The sequence below is a fragment of the Fulmarus glacialis genome, unplaced genomic scaffold (assembly GCF_000690835.1).
Source record: "Fulmarus glacialis isolate BGI_N327 unplaced genomic scaffold, ASM69083v1 scaffold13170, whole genome shotgun sequence".
In the NCBI taxonomy this organism is placed as follows: Eukaryota; Metazoa; Chordata; class Aves; order Procellariiformes; family Procellariidae; genus Fulmarus; species Fulmarus glacialis.
The window spans coordinates 26,412-43,373 of record NW_009185983.1 but is presented as its reverse complement, the minus strand read 5'-3'; the positions used below and the strand labels follow the sequence as shown (position 1 = coordinate 43,373).

General features: G+C 37.8%; 2 protein-coding genes across 2 annotated transcripts; both read right to left on the bottom strand.

Annotated features, from left to right (window-relative positions):
* Positions 1-263: 263 nt before the first annotated feature.
* Positions 264-2,435, bottom strand: LOC104083103 (pulmonary surfactant-associated protein A-like). Its single transcript, XM_009586477.1, has 3 exons — positions 2,294-2,435; positions 1,390-1,467; positions 264-640 (listed from the first exon to the last, which is right to left on the bottom strand). The coding sequence occupies exons 1-3, from the start codon at positions 2,433-2,435 to the stop codon at positions 264-266; spliced, it is 597 nt and encodes a 198-aa protein (XP_009584772.1).
* An 8,789-nt stretch (positions 2,436-11,224) lies between these two features.
* LOC104083095 (pulmonary surfactant-associated protein A1-like) lies at positions 11,225-14,074 on the bottom strand. The gene is made up of 4 exons (XM_009586466.1): positions 13,924-14,074; positions 13,241-13,306; positions 12,334-12,411; positions 11,225-11,601 (listed from the first exon to the last, which is right to left on the bottom strand). The coding sequence occupies exons 1-4, from the start codon at positions 14,072-14,074 to the stop codon at positions 11,225-11,227; spliced, it is 672 nt and encodes a 223-aa protein (XP_009584761.1).
* Positions 14,075-16,962: the final 2,888 nt, after the last annotated feature.

Here is a 16,962-nt window from a genome sequence, read left to right as displayed (position 1 = left end):
TTGTTGTAATAAGTCAGCAGGTTAACAGAGCAGTAGGAACCTATCAAGAAATTCAGTGGGCAATGAATAACAGACAAAATGGCCACTGCTCTCATAAGTAATTTCCTCTTTATGGCTGGCATTTTTTTAAAAGACAAATCAGGCTGGGGAAGTGACTTTTATTTTTCCTGCTGCATTATCTGAGTTCACTAGCTACAAATGAAGCGACAAGGGATAGGAAAGCATGTTCCAGGGAGCCTTCCAGACAGCAGCAGGGGGAAGCACTAAAACTGACAGACAATAAGGTGATTCTGGTTGCACTTTTTGTCATTCCAAGTGCCATCAGTGTACATCTCAACACATTCCTCCTCCCCTTTGCCAGAAGGTTCATTTAAATGCCAGTTAGTATAGTTCAGTTGCGTGCCATCCAGGAACTGGAATTTGCTTGGAATTAAAGATTCCTTTATCCCCAGGTAGGTGTAGGTATTAAAATTTTTCACAAAGTACAGAATGGCATCATTCTCGCCTGGGTTCCTTGGAGTGGCAATAGACCCTCCAGCCTCTTTGCATTTTTTCAGTGTAGTATGGAAATCAGCTTTTTTCCCATTGGTAGCAAATATTTTTCCTCCAGATGCTGTTATCTTCTTTTCCAAGCGGAGGACTGCAAGATGAGGTGAAAGCTGTTAAATTTTCATGCATTGTTTTGTGGTCACTTTGCTGCTAGTTGTAATTCCCACTATTTTCCTCCATAACTTCAGATTAAACCCAGGAAAAGGTAAAGGAGAAGAAAACTTGAAACCAAAGATAAAAGAAAAGAAAAAAGACAACTCCCAAAAAGAAATCTAAAAAGATGAGGAGGGGGGGAAAGGAAGAAACACATAGATATACAGACAATGAAATAGGAGAAGCATGAAAGAGGTTGGAGAAGGAGGGAAGGAAATAAGGAATTCTACATTTTCTTTGAGTCTCTCTACTCTGTAAAAGCTCTCTCAGATAGTTTGCAGTATATAAGGGTATATGTCAGCCCTTGAGTGAGTAGGATCTTAGATGTATTTGGTTGTGATTGTTTTGGTACGTTTTTAGTGTTTAGTTTATTTGTCTGTTAGGAGCATGAGGTGCCCATGAAGCATTTCTGCATAGGCAGGGATTTTAATCTGATAAATTTCTAACTTGCACCCATATTTCAGAGCTGTTACCTACATGTCTCCCACTAGTTATGAAGAACTAATTTCCGCTCCCCCTCCCCCCCGATTTGAGTTATCACTCTCTTATCTACCAGTGAACAAAATATAAATGGAATGCAATAAAACCGCAGAAAATTCTGCTTTTTTCCTAAGAAGCCATTTTGTTGCTCATCTTGTTTATGCCTGCTAATCCAGCTACAGCAGAAAGTAAAGGCAGATAAATTACCTCCTTCAAGTCTGGAAATCTGATGTTCTAACTGACGGATAACATCTTCCATTTCATTATCAACCAGCGGTAGGAAACCTATGAACAAAACCAGCTATTATGCACTTTGCATTACGGTTTGAATCTTGGCTTTCAAGATAAAGCAGAGGTAATCATGTGAAATTAATATGAACTTTTAAAATGTTTGTTTGACCTGTTTTAGTTTACTGCTGTGTTTTAAATAGGGGATCTTTTCATACATTGATCTTTGTAAGGATAGGGAATACTTTCTTGGAAACTACCTGCAGAGCAGTGATGTTTATGGAAAACTTGAATTAGCAAACCACTCTATAAGTGGCGAAGCCAGTCCAGGCAAAACACTGGCACTTGTGCGGTAGGTTTAGTTGATTTTTAACTGCGTCTAGGGATTGCTGACAGAATCCTTCAGGCTGTTCAAGCACTTGCAGCTCCAACCCAACACCTAGCAACAAGTTTCTTGTGCCCTGCGTTATGGAAAATGATATTCTTTTCGCTGTGAATTGAACCATTGCATCATTAAGTAGGAGAGATTTAAGCATCTTACTTCATACAAGGAATTAATAAAGATGTCTTTGTTTTCTATCAAGTAGAACCCACATCAGATTATATAGCACTGAGTTTACAAAGCATAACAATGGAACACAACACTACATCTAGATAAAAATGGAGATGGTAACTGCATGTACCTGGTATAAAGCCTTCATCTATCCCATCTTCAGGCGAGGAGAGATTTAAGCATCTTACTTCATACAAGGAATTAATAAAGATGTCTTTGTTTTCTATCAAGTAGAACCCACATCAGATTATATAGCACTGAGTTTACAAAGCATAACAATGGAACACAACACTACATCTAGATAAAAATGGAGATGGTAACTGCATGTACCTGGTATAAAGCCTTCATCTATCCCATCTTCAGGCGAGTGCGCAAAACTGCGCAGTGGATCTGCTGGTTTACCTTGAGCACAGCATGGGAGCAGGAAAAAAGCCACTCCTAAGATTTTGTGGAACAACTGTGGAGACAGCATTATTTAAAGCCAAATGTAAACCAGACTGTTTTAGTCTCCAGTGTAGAGTCCTGTGTTTAAAAAAAAAAAAAAGGCAATGTTTCAGAATTTTGCTGTCTGGGTTTTGAAGTTTTATGTACCTTAAGCTTTGCCCTCAGTGACATGAATGTCATTGACGTAGTTGCAAAGTTAGGTTATTACAAATAATGAAAATCTTTTTCTAAAAGATTCAGTCTGTTAGTCTACTTAAGAGTTTAAGCTACAGAGCAAAAACCAAACATCCCCTTCAAAGCTCTTTTTTTTTTTTTTTTTGTACAGCAGATATATGCCATTTTTCCCATGCAAAAAGCTATAGTTTCAATCTTAATTTTACAGGGGACAATAGACATGTCTGCTTTAGCAAGAGAAAGCCAGGTAAGATAAACTGGGACAGTCTTTATCAACTGGTTTACAGTGAAACAATTGTTAATGCTTATTCTTCCATTATGGCATCCATCTTTTAAAGTATCTTCACCTGAGGTGACATTCTCTGTAAAAGTAGGTGAAAGTTTTAATAAAAATGTTGAGACACAAAGTAAAAAAATCTAAAATGAAAGGTTTGTGATACAGTTTAACAAGATTCAACATAATTTAAATGGAAACCTATTTAAAGATGTTCAACTTACCTAGCAGCTCCAATATGAAGTAAGAAAGACTCTTGAAATGGTCTAATTTATAGGGAATGTAACTTGAGATTCACCTTGTTACCTACAGGAAATACAAAGAGCATGTAATATGATATGAATTTGCATATGAATAGAAATTTAATGAACTTTAACTTGAATGATAGAGGGGGTGTTTTCTTCAAGAGGTAAACACACTTAAAATGTGAGGAAAATATTTAAGGGTACTTTCTCAATTTGTAGAAACACTTTCACACGTTTAAAAAAAACCGACCCTGGAGCAGAACAAAGCAATTTCTCAATACATATTTGAAATACCTGATGTTTCCACAGGACAGCTGTGTAAATGTTAAATTGTAAATGTCACTGAAGATAAGCCAAAACAAGGAGTTCACCTGAAATATAATATGGACCAGGAACACCACCAGAATTTTCATTAGACTGAGGACTTACCAATGATAATTATTGATGTTTTATAACAAATAGAATCTCATAATTGTAGCAGCAAAGCTGAAAGACAATGGTACATCTGCAGCATACGTAGAGGTAACAGCCACAGAAGCACACCTAGATAACCGACAGAATGCACCAGGGGAAGCCTATATATCATAAATAATAACAGTTTACAGTACTATGTAAGTAGTACACTTTTATCCAATAGAACAATGACCTTTCAGTGAAGGAAAAAGCTGCTCTAAACCAGTCCTGTGAGTACAGAGACTTCAAGATGCAGATCATTGCTGAAATGGAAATGCATTGCCATGTACTTTTAAGTAATTATCAGCTGAGAGTTGTTTCTATCTAATGGAGACTTTTAGGAAAGGCATTTCAGGCTGTGCTCCAGTTCAAACAAATAGATGCAGTCACATCATCCTTGTGGTGTCAGGCCAGTGTCCTGATGTTGCAGCAAGGCTAACAGCCGAGTCAGTTGAGGAATAGCTGCTTTGAGATTAGACAGGGAACGTGAACAATAGCCATATTAGTCCAAGATGCTACTGGATCTAAGCAAGCCTAGATCACCTCCGTGGGCACTCTGCACCTTCATACTTACCTCAACAACTGACGTAGTGTCCTTTGTCATTGGTGTTGTGCCCACAGAAGCCTGATTAATTCCTGCAGCATTGTCTATCGAGTGCCCTGGAAAAGGCACAAGTCCTGTGAAAAATAAATAAGCAGTACCCAGTTGTATGTACCTTGACAGAAGAGGGTTGTTTAAGTTTGCATAGGTAATCTTTGTTTAAAGCTTCTTGTTAAATTTCAAGTTTCTTAGTTTTTGAGTGTTTGACTTAATACTTTTAACCTTTTTTTGGCTGAGGTTTTCTAATTGTTTTATGAAAAAAAAAAAAACCTAACAGAGAACATGAGACAAGTCATTACCTGGGGTCCAGATGAGCCCTAGAAAAGGTCACTGGCAGAACCTGCGCCTTTGCATCTGTGGTGAGAACAACTTTAGCACTTCAACTGCATCTGGAAGTAAACTGCAGGTTAGGCAAGTGTGAGAAGAGGATGAGGCTTGGCCTCCATTAGCGGGTTTCACATGCTCACTGATGGCCTGGGAAACCTGGAGGACAATAGACTCCTCCTGAGAAGAACTGATGTAGATTTAATAAATTCTAAACTTTTCTTCTCTTGACTTTCATCAGCATATTGATAAGACGGAACAAGCTAAAATAGATATTTAAAAATACTTACATTTCTACTACACTTGTTTATTATGATTGCCTTAATAGAATATTCTATATAACTATCATAACTTGTAAACTATTTCCTGATCTTGCTTTGAGCCGCGTATCACAGAAGCTCAGCAAGATTCAAGGATGCAGATCTGATAAAGGACAAACAATTTTTGGGTATTGAGGCAACTTTTCTTCTGTGTTTCCACATCTATCATTAAGAGGTTTTATAATTTCAGTGCTAGTGAAACAAATGAAGGATATTCTGAGAGTAGGTTCAGTGTTGCACCATGTAGGTAGGTCAATGCAAAACATGCTAAGGACAAAAGTTGGTCAACGCTGCTTTCTTAGCTGCTTCAAGAAATACAGACACTAGAGCTGAATTCCAGTTTATGAATGTGGGTGTGTGTGTGAGTCTGTTAGCCCTTTGTATGCTTAACCTCCTGAAAGTTGGGGGTTTTTTTCCCTCATAGTGCTAGTCACACCTCAGATAACCTTGAAAATTCTTTTCTTATGCTCTCAGTTTGTATTTAAATGGCTCCAACCCCACTTATATTTTCTGTTTACATTGATTGTGTGCTGTTCTGCTGTTGTTTCCATCCTACCTTGCTACCACCTTATCCTGTGCTTTCTGCATTTCCTTTTCTCTTCCAAATCGTTGTCAGACTGTCCCCAACAGCTCCATTATGCCTGGGAATATCAGGAAGAGCATAGAGCATGTGGGACCTAGTGTCTCCCCTTCTCAGAGGAGGGCTGAGGCTATTTTTGCTGAGCTTTAAAAACAGGAAGCAAAGAATTCAGCAAGATATGGACACCTGGGATGGCAAATTCCAACATGACTTCTTTCTTTGAAGTTATGAGCAGCATTTTAGACCAGAAAGTCTTAATTAATTTTACCTGTAGATGGTGTGATCAGTGCTCATAAATGCTACTGCCATCTTGCTCCACTGACTTGTTATGTGTGAAGCATCCAAGTGGAGGTCACTAGGTGTCTCTGATATGTCACTTGGTGCAGCTCAGCTGAAAAACACGAAGAAATAGAGGTTTTTGTGTTTATAACAAATAGAAAGTAAGACTATCTCATCTCTTCAATAGTTAATAGCAACATAGCATTCTAATGGGAGAGAGGGAACAAGATGAAACTATTTTTCCATATAATCTGCAGTTGTTCTCCATTATCTGCAGAAGGTGGTTAAATTGTTCACTATGGTCTTTACTATCATAATTATAGAATCACAGAAAAGTTTGGGTTGGAAGGGACCTTTAAAGGTCATCTAGTCCAACCCCTCCCTGCCATGGGCAGGGACATCTTCTACTAGACCAGGTTGCTTAGAGCCCCACCAAACTTGACCTTGAATGTTTCCAGGGATGAGGCATCTACTACCTCTGTGGGCAACCTGTTCCAGTGTTTCACCACCCTTCTTGCAAAAAAATTTGTGCCTTATATCTAATCTGAATCTACCCTCTTTCAGTTTAAAGCCATTACCCCTTGTCCTAGCACTCCATGCCTTTATAAAAAGTCCCTCTCCAGCTTTCTTGTAGGCTCCCTTCAGGTGCTGGAAGGCTGCTATAAGGTCCCCCAGGAGCCTCCTCTTCTCCAGGCTGAACAATCCCAACTCTCTCAGCCTTTCTTCATAGGAGAGGCGTTCCACCCCCCGATCATTTTTGTGGCCCTCCTCTGGACCTGCTCCAACAGGTCCATGTCTTTCTTCTGCTGAGGGCTCCAGAGCTGGATGCAGTACTGCAAGTGGGGTCTCACCAGAGTGGAGTAGAGGGGCAGAATCACCTCCCTTGACCTGCTGGCCATGCTTCCTTTGATTTAGCCCAGGATACGGTTGGCCTTCTGGGCTGCGAGCGCATACTGCCAGGTCATGTCCAGCTTTTTGTCCACCAGTACTCCCAAGTCCTTCTTGGCAGGGCTGCTCTCAATCCCTTCATCCCCCAGCCTGTGTTGATACTGGGGGTTGCCCCAACCCAGGTGCAGGACCCTGCACGTGGACTTGTTGAACCTCGTGAAGTTTGCATGGGCCCACTTCTCAAGCTTGCCTGTGTCTCTCTGGATGGCATCCCTTCCCTCCAGCATGTCAACCACACCACTCAGCCTCATCAAGGGTTAAGGTACCCTTGCTGTACAGTTCCTTTTGGTTCCTGAGCCACAAGGGCAGAGGTGGGTGAAAGTTGCATTCCAGGTTTCACCTGGCATGCCACTTGGCTTATCACTGTTGAGCCAAATTCTGCCAAACCCTGGTTTCCTAACAGGGACTTCGACTCGAATCCAAGTCCCCTTATCATTTTTAAAGGTGCTACTCTAATTTCCAAGCATCCTGTATTGATTGTGCTTTAAACCCAGGTATGTTTGTATAACTGTAGGTTAATATGATTTTATAACAGTACATTTCAACTTCAGATAATGAAAATCACTTGCAATCTGACACACTGTGAGGTTCAGACAAATATGTCTGTTATACCATTACACAATACTCCCAAGAACATTGTTTTCCTCTGGTTCATAAAAGTTGTAATAGGGCCATTAGTCTTACTATCACTTTTCAGTGTGGTTTCAAAACCAGCTAACAAATTTCCTGGTGGCAAATATTTCTTCTCCTATTTGCACTTATTATTCTTCTAAAGAAAAGCTGCAAATAAATGTAAAATGCATGACTAACCTTTACCCTACTTTGTAATGCATCACTGCTAGGATATTGCAGCAGCAAGTACTGGTATTTTTCCACCATATATCATCTTTTCTCTGGAAAAGAACAGAGGAATAACATAATTATTCTTCTTTAAATTTGGCTTTAAATTTAAAATAAATAAATAAAGGAGGCACTGGTCACAATTTATACAAGATAAGGTAGCCCTGCTAGCCTATATCGCATCCTGCCAATTACTATGTTTACATAAGGTTGAATTTGAACTCAATTTTCCCAAGAACCACAGGGTTTGGGTTTTTTTTAATAATTTTTCTACAAAAATCAGGAAGTCACCAAAAAAAAAGGCTTATTTTCTGTAATCTATGGTCAATTTCTTTACATGTGGTAGGGATTGATGGGAGCAGGGGAGAGGTTATTGAGTGCTCAAAATTGCTAATAGTATTTCTAAGCTAAAACATCTAATTAAATTATACAGTTATAAAAGACAGTATCATTCTAGACCACAGAGAATTCTCTCTGAAATCAATATCCATCATTTTTATGGCCAGACGAAACTCTCACTGTTAAATATACTGTAATAACAATTGTATTAAATTTCTCTTATGTGATACGCAATCCATTTGCTTCAGAAGGGACTGAATTTTTGTGACCTTTTAACTTGTACTAAGATCTTAATTCTTAAAATCTGTTTTTATAAAATTTGAGAAGTGAGTAAGTTATTTTCTGAATTAAAAATCTTACTGTTAGATTGCTTTTCTGTAGCAAATTATTATAAGTTAAGAAAAAAAGATTAACCTGGATTTTTCCTAGTCTAATCATTATGCACCGGGAATTATTTTTGCTCATCACATTTTTAAGGGAAGATTTTATTAAAATTATTTATCCTATAATAACAGAACAGAGAAACAATTTCTTCTGTTTCTTCTTGTGCCTGACCTCTCTGTCCATTCAAAAAAAAAATTCCATTAATACATAAATGCAGAATTTGGATCTTTCCCAAAAAAATAGACTGAAATGGTTATAAGTGTTTCAAACAGCATTTGAGGGTTTAAATTGATAGGGTTATACACATACAAAAAAAGCGCCATCTAAAAGAACGAAATAATGATTTCTGGATACTTTTGTGTTCCTCTGTGGAACTGCAAAGAATAATCAAGTAACATTCTACTGAGTGTGTACCTTCACCAGGATTTTAATTACCATGTATGAATCCCACGAGATACAAATGCATTCCAAGCCTGTCTGTAGAATATTTATTAGGGAATTTTATTTCTTCTACATATGATAGTTGACACTGGAGTTTATTTTTTTTCCTCTGAAGTTCATCAAAGTTAGGAGATAAAAGTCCATGCAAAAGAATTTTTATAAAGAAGGCAGAAAACTGGCAGACGTCCCCTTGCTATCTTCAGTTTTATATAGGAGGCATAGTCAAGATTTGGACTCAGAACAAGGAGGGCTGCTTCAGAATGGTATAAGGGGCAGGCTAGAGCATAGCAAGAGAAGAGCTGAGTATGATGTTATATGGAGATATTTTATGAAAATAACTGAAGAGTTTAGTTCAATTACCTGAATTGTTACAGATCTCAGTGTGAACCATAGAGGGGAAAGTGTTACCTAGCAGTTCTTTGACTGGATCTGAGGAGTTTTTATTTTAAAGCAGCATGTGTGTGTTTGATTTGTTTTTTTTCTAATAGTAACGGCTTAAGCAGAAAGAAATTGGACTCTGAGACCTAGACTAGATGCTTTGCTTATTGATGTAATAAAAATTAGCTTATGACTGAAAAAATAATGTTCTTTTTCTTAACTGGATAAAAAGCACCCAAATATCTTGAAGTCTAAACCTGTTTAGAGATAGGTGATATATTGTGTTAAGCCATTTGTAAGATCTTACACGTTAAGGATTTTAACAAGAGATTTGTATAGTCATTTCATAAACACAAATGTGGTGGAAATAAATCATTAATTAACTAAAGGAATAGGATACTTCAAACCTAGTTGGAGATCTATGTAAATGAATATGTGAATTTTGTTCAGATCATGTTAGTAGAGTGATTTTTTTTTTTTGTCTCTTTCTCCAACATGATGCCTTCTTATGCCAGCTAATCATCTTGCTCTAACAAAGAATCTGTACGGTTGAAAGACTCAAAAATTGCTAACAAGGTTACTCATTAAAATACTAATAATTAAAATGCAAGAGGTAGAGGTAGTTTTAAGTAAACCTTCAACTCTTTCCAGCAGATTTAGTGCAGCTGGTCAGAGCTAAATTAAAAGGAAAAGTGAAAGGTATTAGTTTAACCTTATCTTTTCTCAAAGTAACCTGAGAGTCAGAATTTTTGTCATGGCATGATCTATTCCCTTGCCATTTGAAATTTTTGGCCAAAATGGTATCATGGTCATAGGTCTCAAAGGAATCTATTTTGTAAAGCAGGTTCATACTTTGAAATCTATCCAACATGGTACTAGGTGTACTTTTCTCATTTCAAAGTCCCTGTTCACTCTCAGATCAGCTGGAGTGCCGTATGCAATGCTGGATGTGAATCCTCTGCCGCCAAAAGTATCCCCTTATCTTCTGCGTCTGAAGATGCCAAAGCTTTCCTACTTGACAGGGCTTGAAATGACTGTGTGAATAGATCCCATCTCTTCCTCAATGCAGGCTAGGGACAAGGGACAATGCTGCCCAGAGTCAAGTCCAGGTTCTTATGGGGTCCTTGCACAGAGCCAAACGTGGGGGAGGAGGAGGAAATGAAGTAAAAGCGTTTATGCATGTATTTTAACTCCAGTGCTTCCTTTTTTTCCCCTCAGGTGGAGTGAAAACGATAATGGAGCCCAGGACTTCCTCACTGCAAGGTAAGTGTGTGAGAATTTGCTACTCATGGTAATTTACTGAGCTCCCACTGCTCACCAGCTATCCAAACAGTAGCGGTGAAAATATTTTGTGAAAAGATGCTTCTTGATCCTAGCGGATTTGAGTCATAGTCTGACTGTGTGGTTGCTTGGCATGACATCAGTAGAGGAATAGCTTCTGTTTGAATTGATTGAACTTCCAATCTTACCTGCTCCCCCAAAATAGTATGTAGTTGTTCAGTGGTTTGGGAGAAGACAGGTGGCCTTCTAACACTGCAATGGTCATAGTTTTATGAGGGAATGCGATGCTTTAGCAACAAAACGCCATCTTTGGTATTTTATACACATATTTCTATGTCTACATGGATCTAATGCAATGTTTATCTTAGTGTTTTATAGACAGTAGCTTCTGAAACTAAGAAAATTAATTGTAACTGATACTGTTAATATTTTTATAAAACAAAATTTAAATATGGATGCCGAATGAATCGGTGCATGCTTCAATATGACACAATACAAGCCCTATAATTCAAAGAGGTACAAAACCTGAGACCATAATTGCTCCAGTGAAGTCAACCTCTGTGCATCTCTTTTAAGGCAGAAACTATTAAATACTTGGAAATGCATCCACTATAAAGCCACAGGCAATTATAACTTCAGACTTTTCCAATATCCCAAGTCAAACCTTGGAATTTTCCTCTAATCTTCATAAAGGCACAGTGCACAGAGGCAGTCTGCCATGAAAAATGAATTCTGAGCTATTCCCAACCCTCCAAAAAAGATAAACACATCACATTAGGTACATTTTAATTAAGTTAATCACCTACCACATTTGGCATTTTCTTAAGGATAAAAAAAATACCGTAATACGATTAATTTTAGATTTTCTGACATAGAATAATTGCATAAGTTGCATAAACCTGAGACACAGGATATTTCATTGTCTCCATACTCTCAGATGGCTGAAAGGCCATTCTTTAAAATTCACAGATTGTGAGGCGATACAGGTTGCATTTTTCATCATTCCAGCTCCCATCAGTGTACATCTCTACGCATTTTTCTGTCCCTTTGCCATTAGGCTCATATTGGTGCCACTTGGTATAATTCAGAGGTGTGCCATTTATATACTTAAATTGACCTGAAGTCTCACCCTCTTTTATGCCCAAGTAAGCATACCGGTTATACTGTTTCACAATACCCAAAATAGCTTTATTCTCCTCCTCATTCATGGGAGTTGCAAGAGTTCCTCCAGCCTCTTCACAGGATTCTAGTGCAGATGCAAAATCAACTTCCTTCCCATTGCTGGCAAGTATTTTCTCTCCTACTTCTCTTATTTTCCCATTCAAAGCAAGCACTAAAACATGAAAAGAAAAAAAACTAGTTAGCTTTTTTAATTTCCTATGGCATATTGATGAGAAAGTAAAGAAAGAGAAAATTAAAAGTGGTAAGAGGAACAGAGGAGGGAATAGAGGGCAAGAATGAGAGTAAAGCATGAAGAAGAATAAAGATCTTCAAAATTTTACCAATTCACTAGTTGTTCACTAAGTATGTTGTTATGCTGCTTGTGACCATCTGATACTGTCTTCTCCAAGACAAGATACTCTACTACCCTTTGCTGCATACACTGTCAGCCCTATTATATTTTGTGTACTCTCTGAAGAGGATCAATTTGCTTCAAACTTGAGCAAGTGAAACAGAGAAATGATAATTTTTGTGAATTCCTTCTCAGTACAAAACAATTTACCACCTTTAACCATCTGGTTGTTGATAGATAAAAATGCTAGCAATGTGGTACAAGGTTGAGGAGTTCACATTGAATCCATGTGGAATGTGCAACATCAGTTGGAATTTTTTTTTTAATAAATTAAATTTGAATAAATGCACACGAGTGTTCCTGAGAGAAATCTGCTTCTCCAGGGAAAATGAGTCCTGATCTCCCCTGCTTTGGATGAGAAAATGGAGTTTTGGGCTGTAGTACCATTTTCAAGTGCAATTTCCTTCCTGCAAGTCATGATTCTATAATTAGTTTTGCCTATTGCACTTAGAACTGATTGTGAGCTGAAAAAGTAAAAATGGGAAAAATTACCGCCTTCAAGTCTGGAAAGTCGGTGTTTCAAATTTACTAAAACATTGTGGAGTTCAGCATCCAGAGAATCAGGTAGACCTACACAGATAAAAATAAAAGTTATACAATCAAGCAAAACTAGGCTCTGCTGAGAGCAACAATTGCTTGGATAAAACTAATCATTTTCCAAAACTAACTAGCACACAATATATTTTTTTAACATCATCTGGCGTTAAAAAAATATTTTCCCAGCATTTTTTCACACTGTTGTTAACCTATATTAAAGCAAACAAACAAAACCCTCCAACCCTCTGCACAGAAGGAAATGAATTTTTTTAGGTTGAAGCCTTATGTTTGTCACATCTGTGAAAGTGGCTTTGCCAAAGAGAATGTTTCATTCTAATAATTGGTAGTGAACAGGCACAAGGGAGATTTTGGGGAGGGAACAGTTCCCATGGCACCATGCCATTTTCTTTTTAATCTGCTTTGTGTTTTTACAATGGGATCTTATTTTAATGGAAACCATAAACACTGGTATAGGAGGGTTTCTGCATAGATTGGGTGAAATACAGTCCATCCAGCATTGCTTGCTAAAGATGGGAACTCACTGTAAAGGTAGATACTTTTTTCATACGAATTTCCATGGGTTACAAAGGTCCTACATGTAGAACAAAGTTACTAGTGTGCTCCCATGATTGTGTTCCCATTGTTCACAACTAAAACAAATGACAATGTAGAAGCACAAAATATTGCTGCATCTCCCTCTCTCCAAGCTGCAATGCTGCAACTCTTACTGCACTTTGCAGTCAGTAAAAAAACAACATATTTGACCCAATAAAGAGAGTCCATTTGACTGACAGAACATCATTACGCGGACATCAGCCTTTTTCACAAGATGGTCCAACATCCCTTTTTTCTCCTTTCTCACCTTGCGGCCAAGGAAGACCATCTCTTCCAGGAGGTCCCATCAGGTTTCCAGAGGGTCCTATGAGACCTGGAAAAGAGAAGCATAATTTTCTTTCCAGTTGATGCATATTCTGGGAACTTCAAGATGAAATAGAACTTAAACTGAAGTGTGTTACATCTATGAATAATTTTGATAGTGCTTTAGTCTTGGTAATGGATCTGGAGAAAGCATTTCTACACAGAAAGAAAATTACACAGTGCAAAGTGTGTTCCTTACTAGACTACTTTTGCACATACCATCTTTGAATACTAGAGAAACATGCCAGAAGCCTTTTAATTACACTTGTAAATACTGGAATAATATTTTCTTCATACTTAAAAAAAAAAAGAAAAAGAAAAAGCTTCTGCTGTGAAAGAAGCAATTGCCTTAGGAAAGTCAACGGAAAAACACTACAAAGATATATATATATATTATATTTATGTGTTTTAAGTATTGATAACCTGTTTGTTTCCCCTCTTCTCCCAGAAGAGAGAGGAGGCTTATCTTTTAGAAAAAAAAAATTAAACTGACCATTTCCTCCATTCAGTTTTCCCTCCTCTGCTAAATGCAGCTTCCTTGAGGGCACATGTCCTTCTGTGTTAACTGTTTTTATTCATGCAGCCTTCATGACAAGGATTTGTTGCAAAAAAGGCAAGTTTACTTACCTGGTAGACGTGGCTGTCCTTTCAGACCATCTCTTCCAGGCAGTCCAGGGACACCAGGTAGCCCAGGAATTCCTGGGCATTTACGCAGTGCATGGCAAGTCACTAGCAAAGCAGCTACTGCTGTGAGCATGTAGGATGAGTAAGACAACATGATTGCTCAGGCCAGCTGTAAGAAAACCCACATATTCATCAGGGAATGATTCTGTAAGAAAATGGAGGCATTGGCTTCTATAACAGTTACAAAAGTGTTATATATTGAAGACTTTTTTTTTTTCCCCATTCGTAAATTCTTGAAATTTACATTCTTTCCTTGTTTATCTAAAGTCTATAGTTTAGGTATAAGAGATTTCCCAGATTTATTTTGCTACCATTGCATAGCACACAAAACAGTTTCTAGACTGATACAAATCAGTATGCTCATTACAGAATGACAGCTACATATTTGGGAGTAGTGAAGACAAATCATCCTTTTTCCTATCACTGACTATTTGTTGGATTAATCCTTGAGAAATGATGGGCTCAGATGTAACTGATCACGCTTAAGCCATTAGTTGTCTACAAGGGCTATAATCACTCAATGAAACATAGATGCATACGCTACCAACCTGAAAGGCACAATCTGCTACGGCAGTTATTGTGATGATTTGGAGCTAGTTAGCAGTCTCTTTAAGCACAGTACTATTTAAGCACATTTATTTGAAATAAGCAGACTGCTAGAGTGTTTTACACATGGGCAAAATTTTATAGCTCAATTGACATTCCTATCTTGTTTTGAACAAATTTCCACAAGCTTGAAAATGTCAGAGTTAGTCTTGTAGAAAATGCATTTTTGCTGGTTGGCAATAGGCCTATTCATCTTATTTTATCCTTTCAGATATAACACTAAGTAGGGTTATAATCTCAGTGCTGGGATATCATGACTAAAAAGCACTCTGAAACTATAGCTCATGGGTTTACAACGCAGCTAGTAGGTGTGCAGCATTGGTAACACAGCGCGGTTATAAAACCTGAATTGATGGACTCTAAGACGCTATGGCATGGAGATATCCAGTTATTGGCATCATTCAGTTAAAATAATAAGAGAGAGAAAGAAAAGTTCAAGATGTCAGAATGGGTATCCTTTTCAAATGAGATGACCCTGATGGGTTGACTCTCATACAAAACATGTAACTTAATACCCATGACTTCACTTTTCTTTTGGTACAAATTAGAGAGGATCATGTACTACACTCTCTCAAAAACTTCCATCCTTAAAAAAATTCAGAATTGACAAGATCATTTTAATTGACACACAATATGTTCTATATCCAGCTCCACTTGAAGTTGAGAATAAAATCTTTGTTGGCTTGAATGCTGCAAGATTAACAACACCTGGGTTCATCAGTTAAAACAAGGTATTTGTTTCAAAGCATATATGCCAAGCAGAATCAAAATATCAGTTTATCATTATTACCATTTATTAAATGGATACACTAAAACTGGACTGAGCTTTTAAAAAAGGAAGTAGTGTTTACACTTCCAGACTGACTCGATCGTAGAAGGTTTTTGACATTATTCTAAATCTGCAGCAATACCAACTATTTTTAAGGGCAAAGCTCACTTGTTTTGCTAGAGGAATGTCTCATCAAAATCAGTTCGGTGGGACATAGCCTTGAACGTAAGAATATTCAATATTGTCATAAATTTCAGCATTTTGCTGCATACAGAATCTGTTTAAGTAACAGCAGTGTCTATTCCTCATGGTCAAGAATTTCCAGTTTAATGAGTGGAAATTTCAAATCCACCTGAGAACACACATGCTGTATTAAAAGTGCTGTCGAGTTTTGTTTGTTGAATCTGAAGTGTCTCAAGTTGTTTAGCCTTTACTGTATTGAAGGCTAGCAGACACCTCTGAGAATGCTGGCCGATGACTCGGCGAGCAGATTATTAAAGTCTCTAACAGAAACCTACCTTAGGTGGCTAGGAATACTTATGTCCCCGAGATAAGGAAATGCAATTACAGCAGGTACTCTTCATCTGGTGCTGATCATTCAGGGAATTGCATTTGAATGGACTACTGCATCCAGCTCATAATTGGATTATGATGCAGAGTCAGAGTCCTGATCAGTTATATAGCAAAACAGAAAAAACAGCTCTTCAGTTTTAATGACCTTCATCAGTCATTACAATCTGGTGTCCTTCAGGCATCTCCTCATCCACTAAAATTGCTAATATAAGCAAAGTAAAAACATACTAATAAAGGAAAATTTAATTTTAAAATGTAAATATGACCACGGAAATGAAAAGGAACAGGTTTGCCTTCTAGCTGAAGTTCCTTGTGATTTATTAAAAGGAAATTCAACTTACCCGTCTACTTCAAAGTGAAATGAAAGAGCAGTTCGCACAAGTCCCCTTTACGTAGTGTCGTGTTTGTTAAATGACACCGCTGAAGTGGAGGCTGGATAATGAGGGCGCGAATGTTTTGCTTACACGCTTGTTATGCAAATACTAAGAACAATTTTTAGGGTTGAGAAGTTTCTTTTTCTTTTATAAGAGTAGACATATACAAAATGTATAAAAATTTAAAGAAGCTTTCTGTGATTCTATGTGATCTTGTAACAATTTTTTCTTGTTTTAAAAAAGCAAAAATGGCATATAACCACCAGTGCCTTTTAGTAGAAGGAAAGGTGCTCTTGTTAATTAGGGAAGCACGTAACCTTCCAGATGGAGTCTGACCTGATAATCAGAATTCTAAACTTTGCTTCCCACCTCTGTATCCGATGTACTTTACCTTACCTTAATATAATTTTCTAGCTGTGTGTACGCTCAACGTTTCTGTGAGCATCTGGTCTCTTTTGCATGTAGAGTACAGCTGATCCTCACTTGGTCAGAGATGGATCCTGGAAAAATCCGTATACATGCACAAAATCCTCAAATGGACAACATTTTCAAGTGAAAAAGAACCGGAGGCTTTGGTCCTCCGGTTTTCCAGCAATAAAGATTGGGATCTCGTGCATAACTTCCTTCTGGTTCTGATGCCTTCTACTGTAAGGACATTTA

Excerpts from the sequence above, each read along its gene's own strand:
- LOC104083103 (XM_009586477.1), bottom strand. The coding sequence starts at position 2,435 with ATGCTGTCTCCACAGTTGTTCCACAAAATCTTAGGAGTGGCTTTTTTC. Across the intron at positions 1,468-2,293 it reads AGATGAAGGCTTTATACCAG|GTTTCCTACCGCTGGTTGAT; the intron begins GTACATGCAGTT and ends TTTTGTTCATAG. Across the intron at positions 641-1,389 it reads GATTTCCAGACTTGAAGGAG|TCCTCCGCTTGGAAAAGAAG; the intron begins GTAATTTATCTG and ends CTCATCTTGCAG.
- LOC104083095 (XM_009586466.1), bottom strand. The coding sequence starts at position 14,074 with ATGTTGTCTTACTCATCCTACATGCTCACAGCAGTAGCTGCTTTGCTA. Across the intron at positions 13,307-13,923 it reads AGGACAGCCACGTCTACCAG|GTCTCATAGGACCCTCTGGA; the intron begins GTAAGTAAACTT and ends TCTCTTTTCCAG. Across the intron at positions 11,602-12,333 it reads ACTTTCCAGACTTGAAGGCG|TGCTTGCTTTGAATGGGAAA; the intron begins GTAATTTTTCCC and ends TTCATGTTTTAG.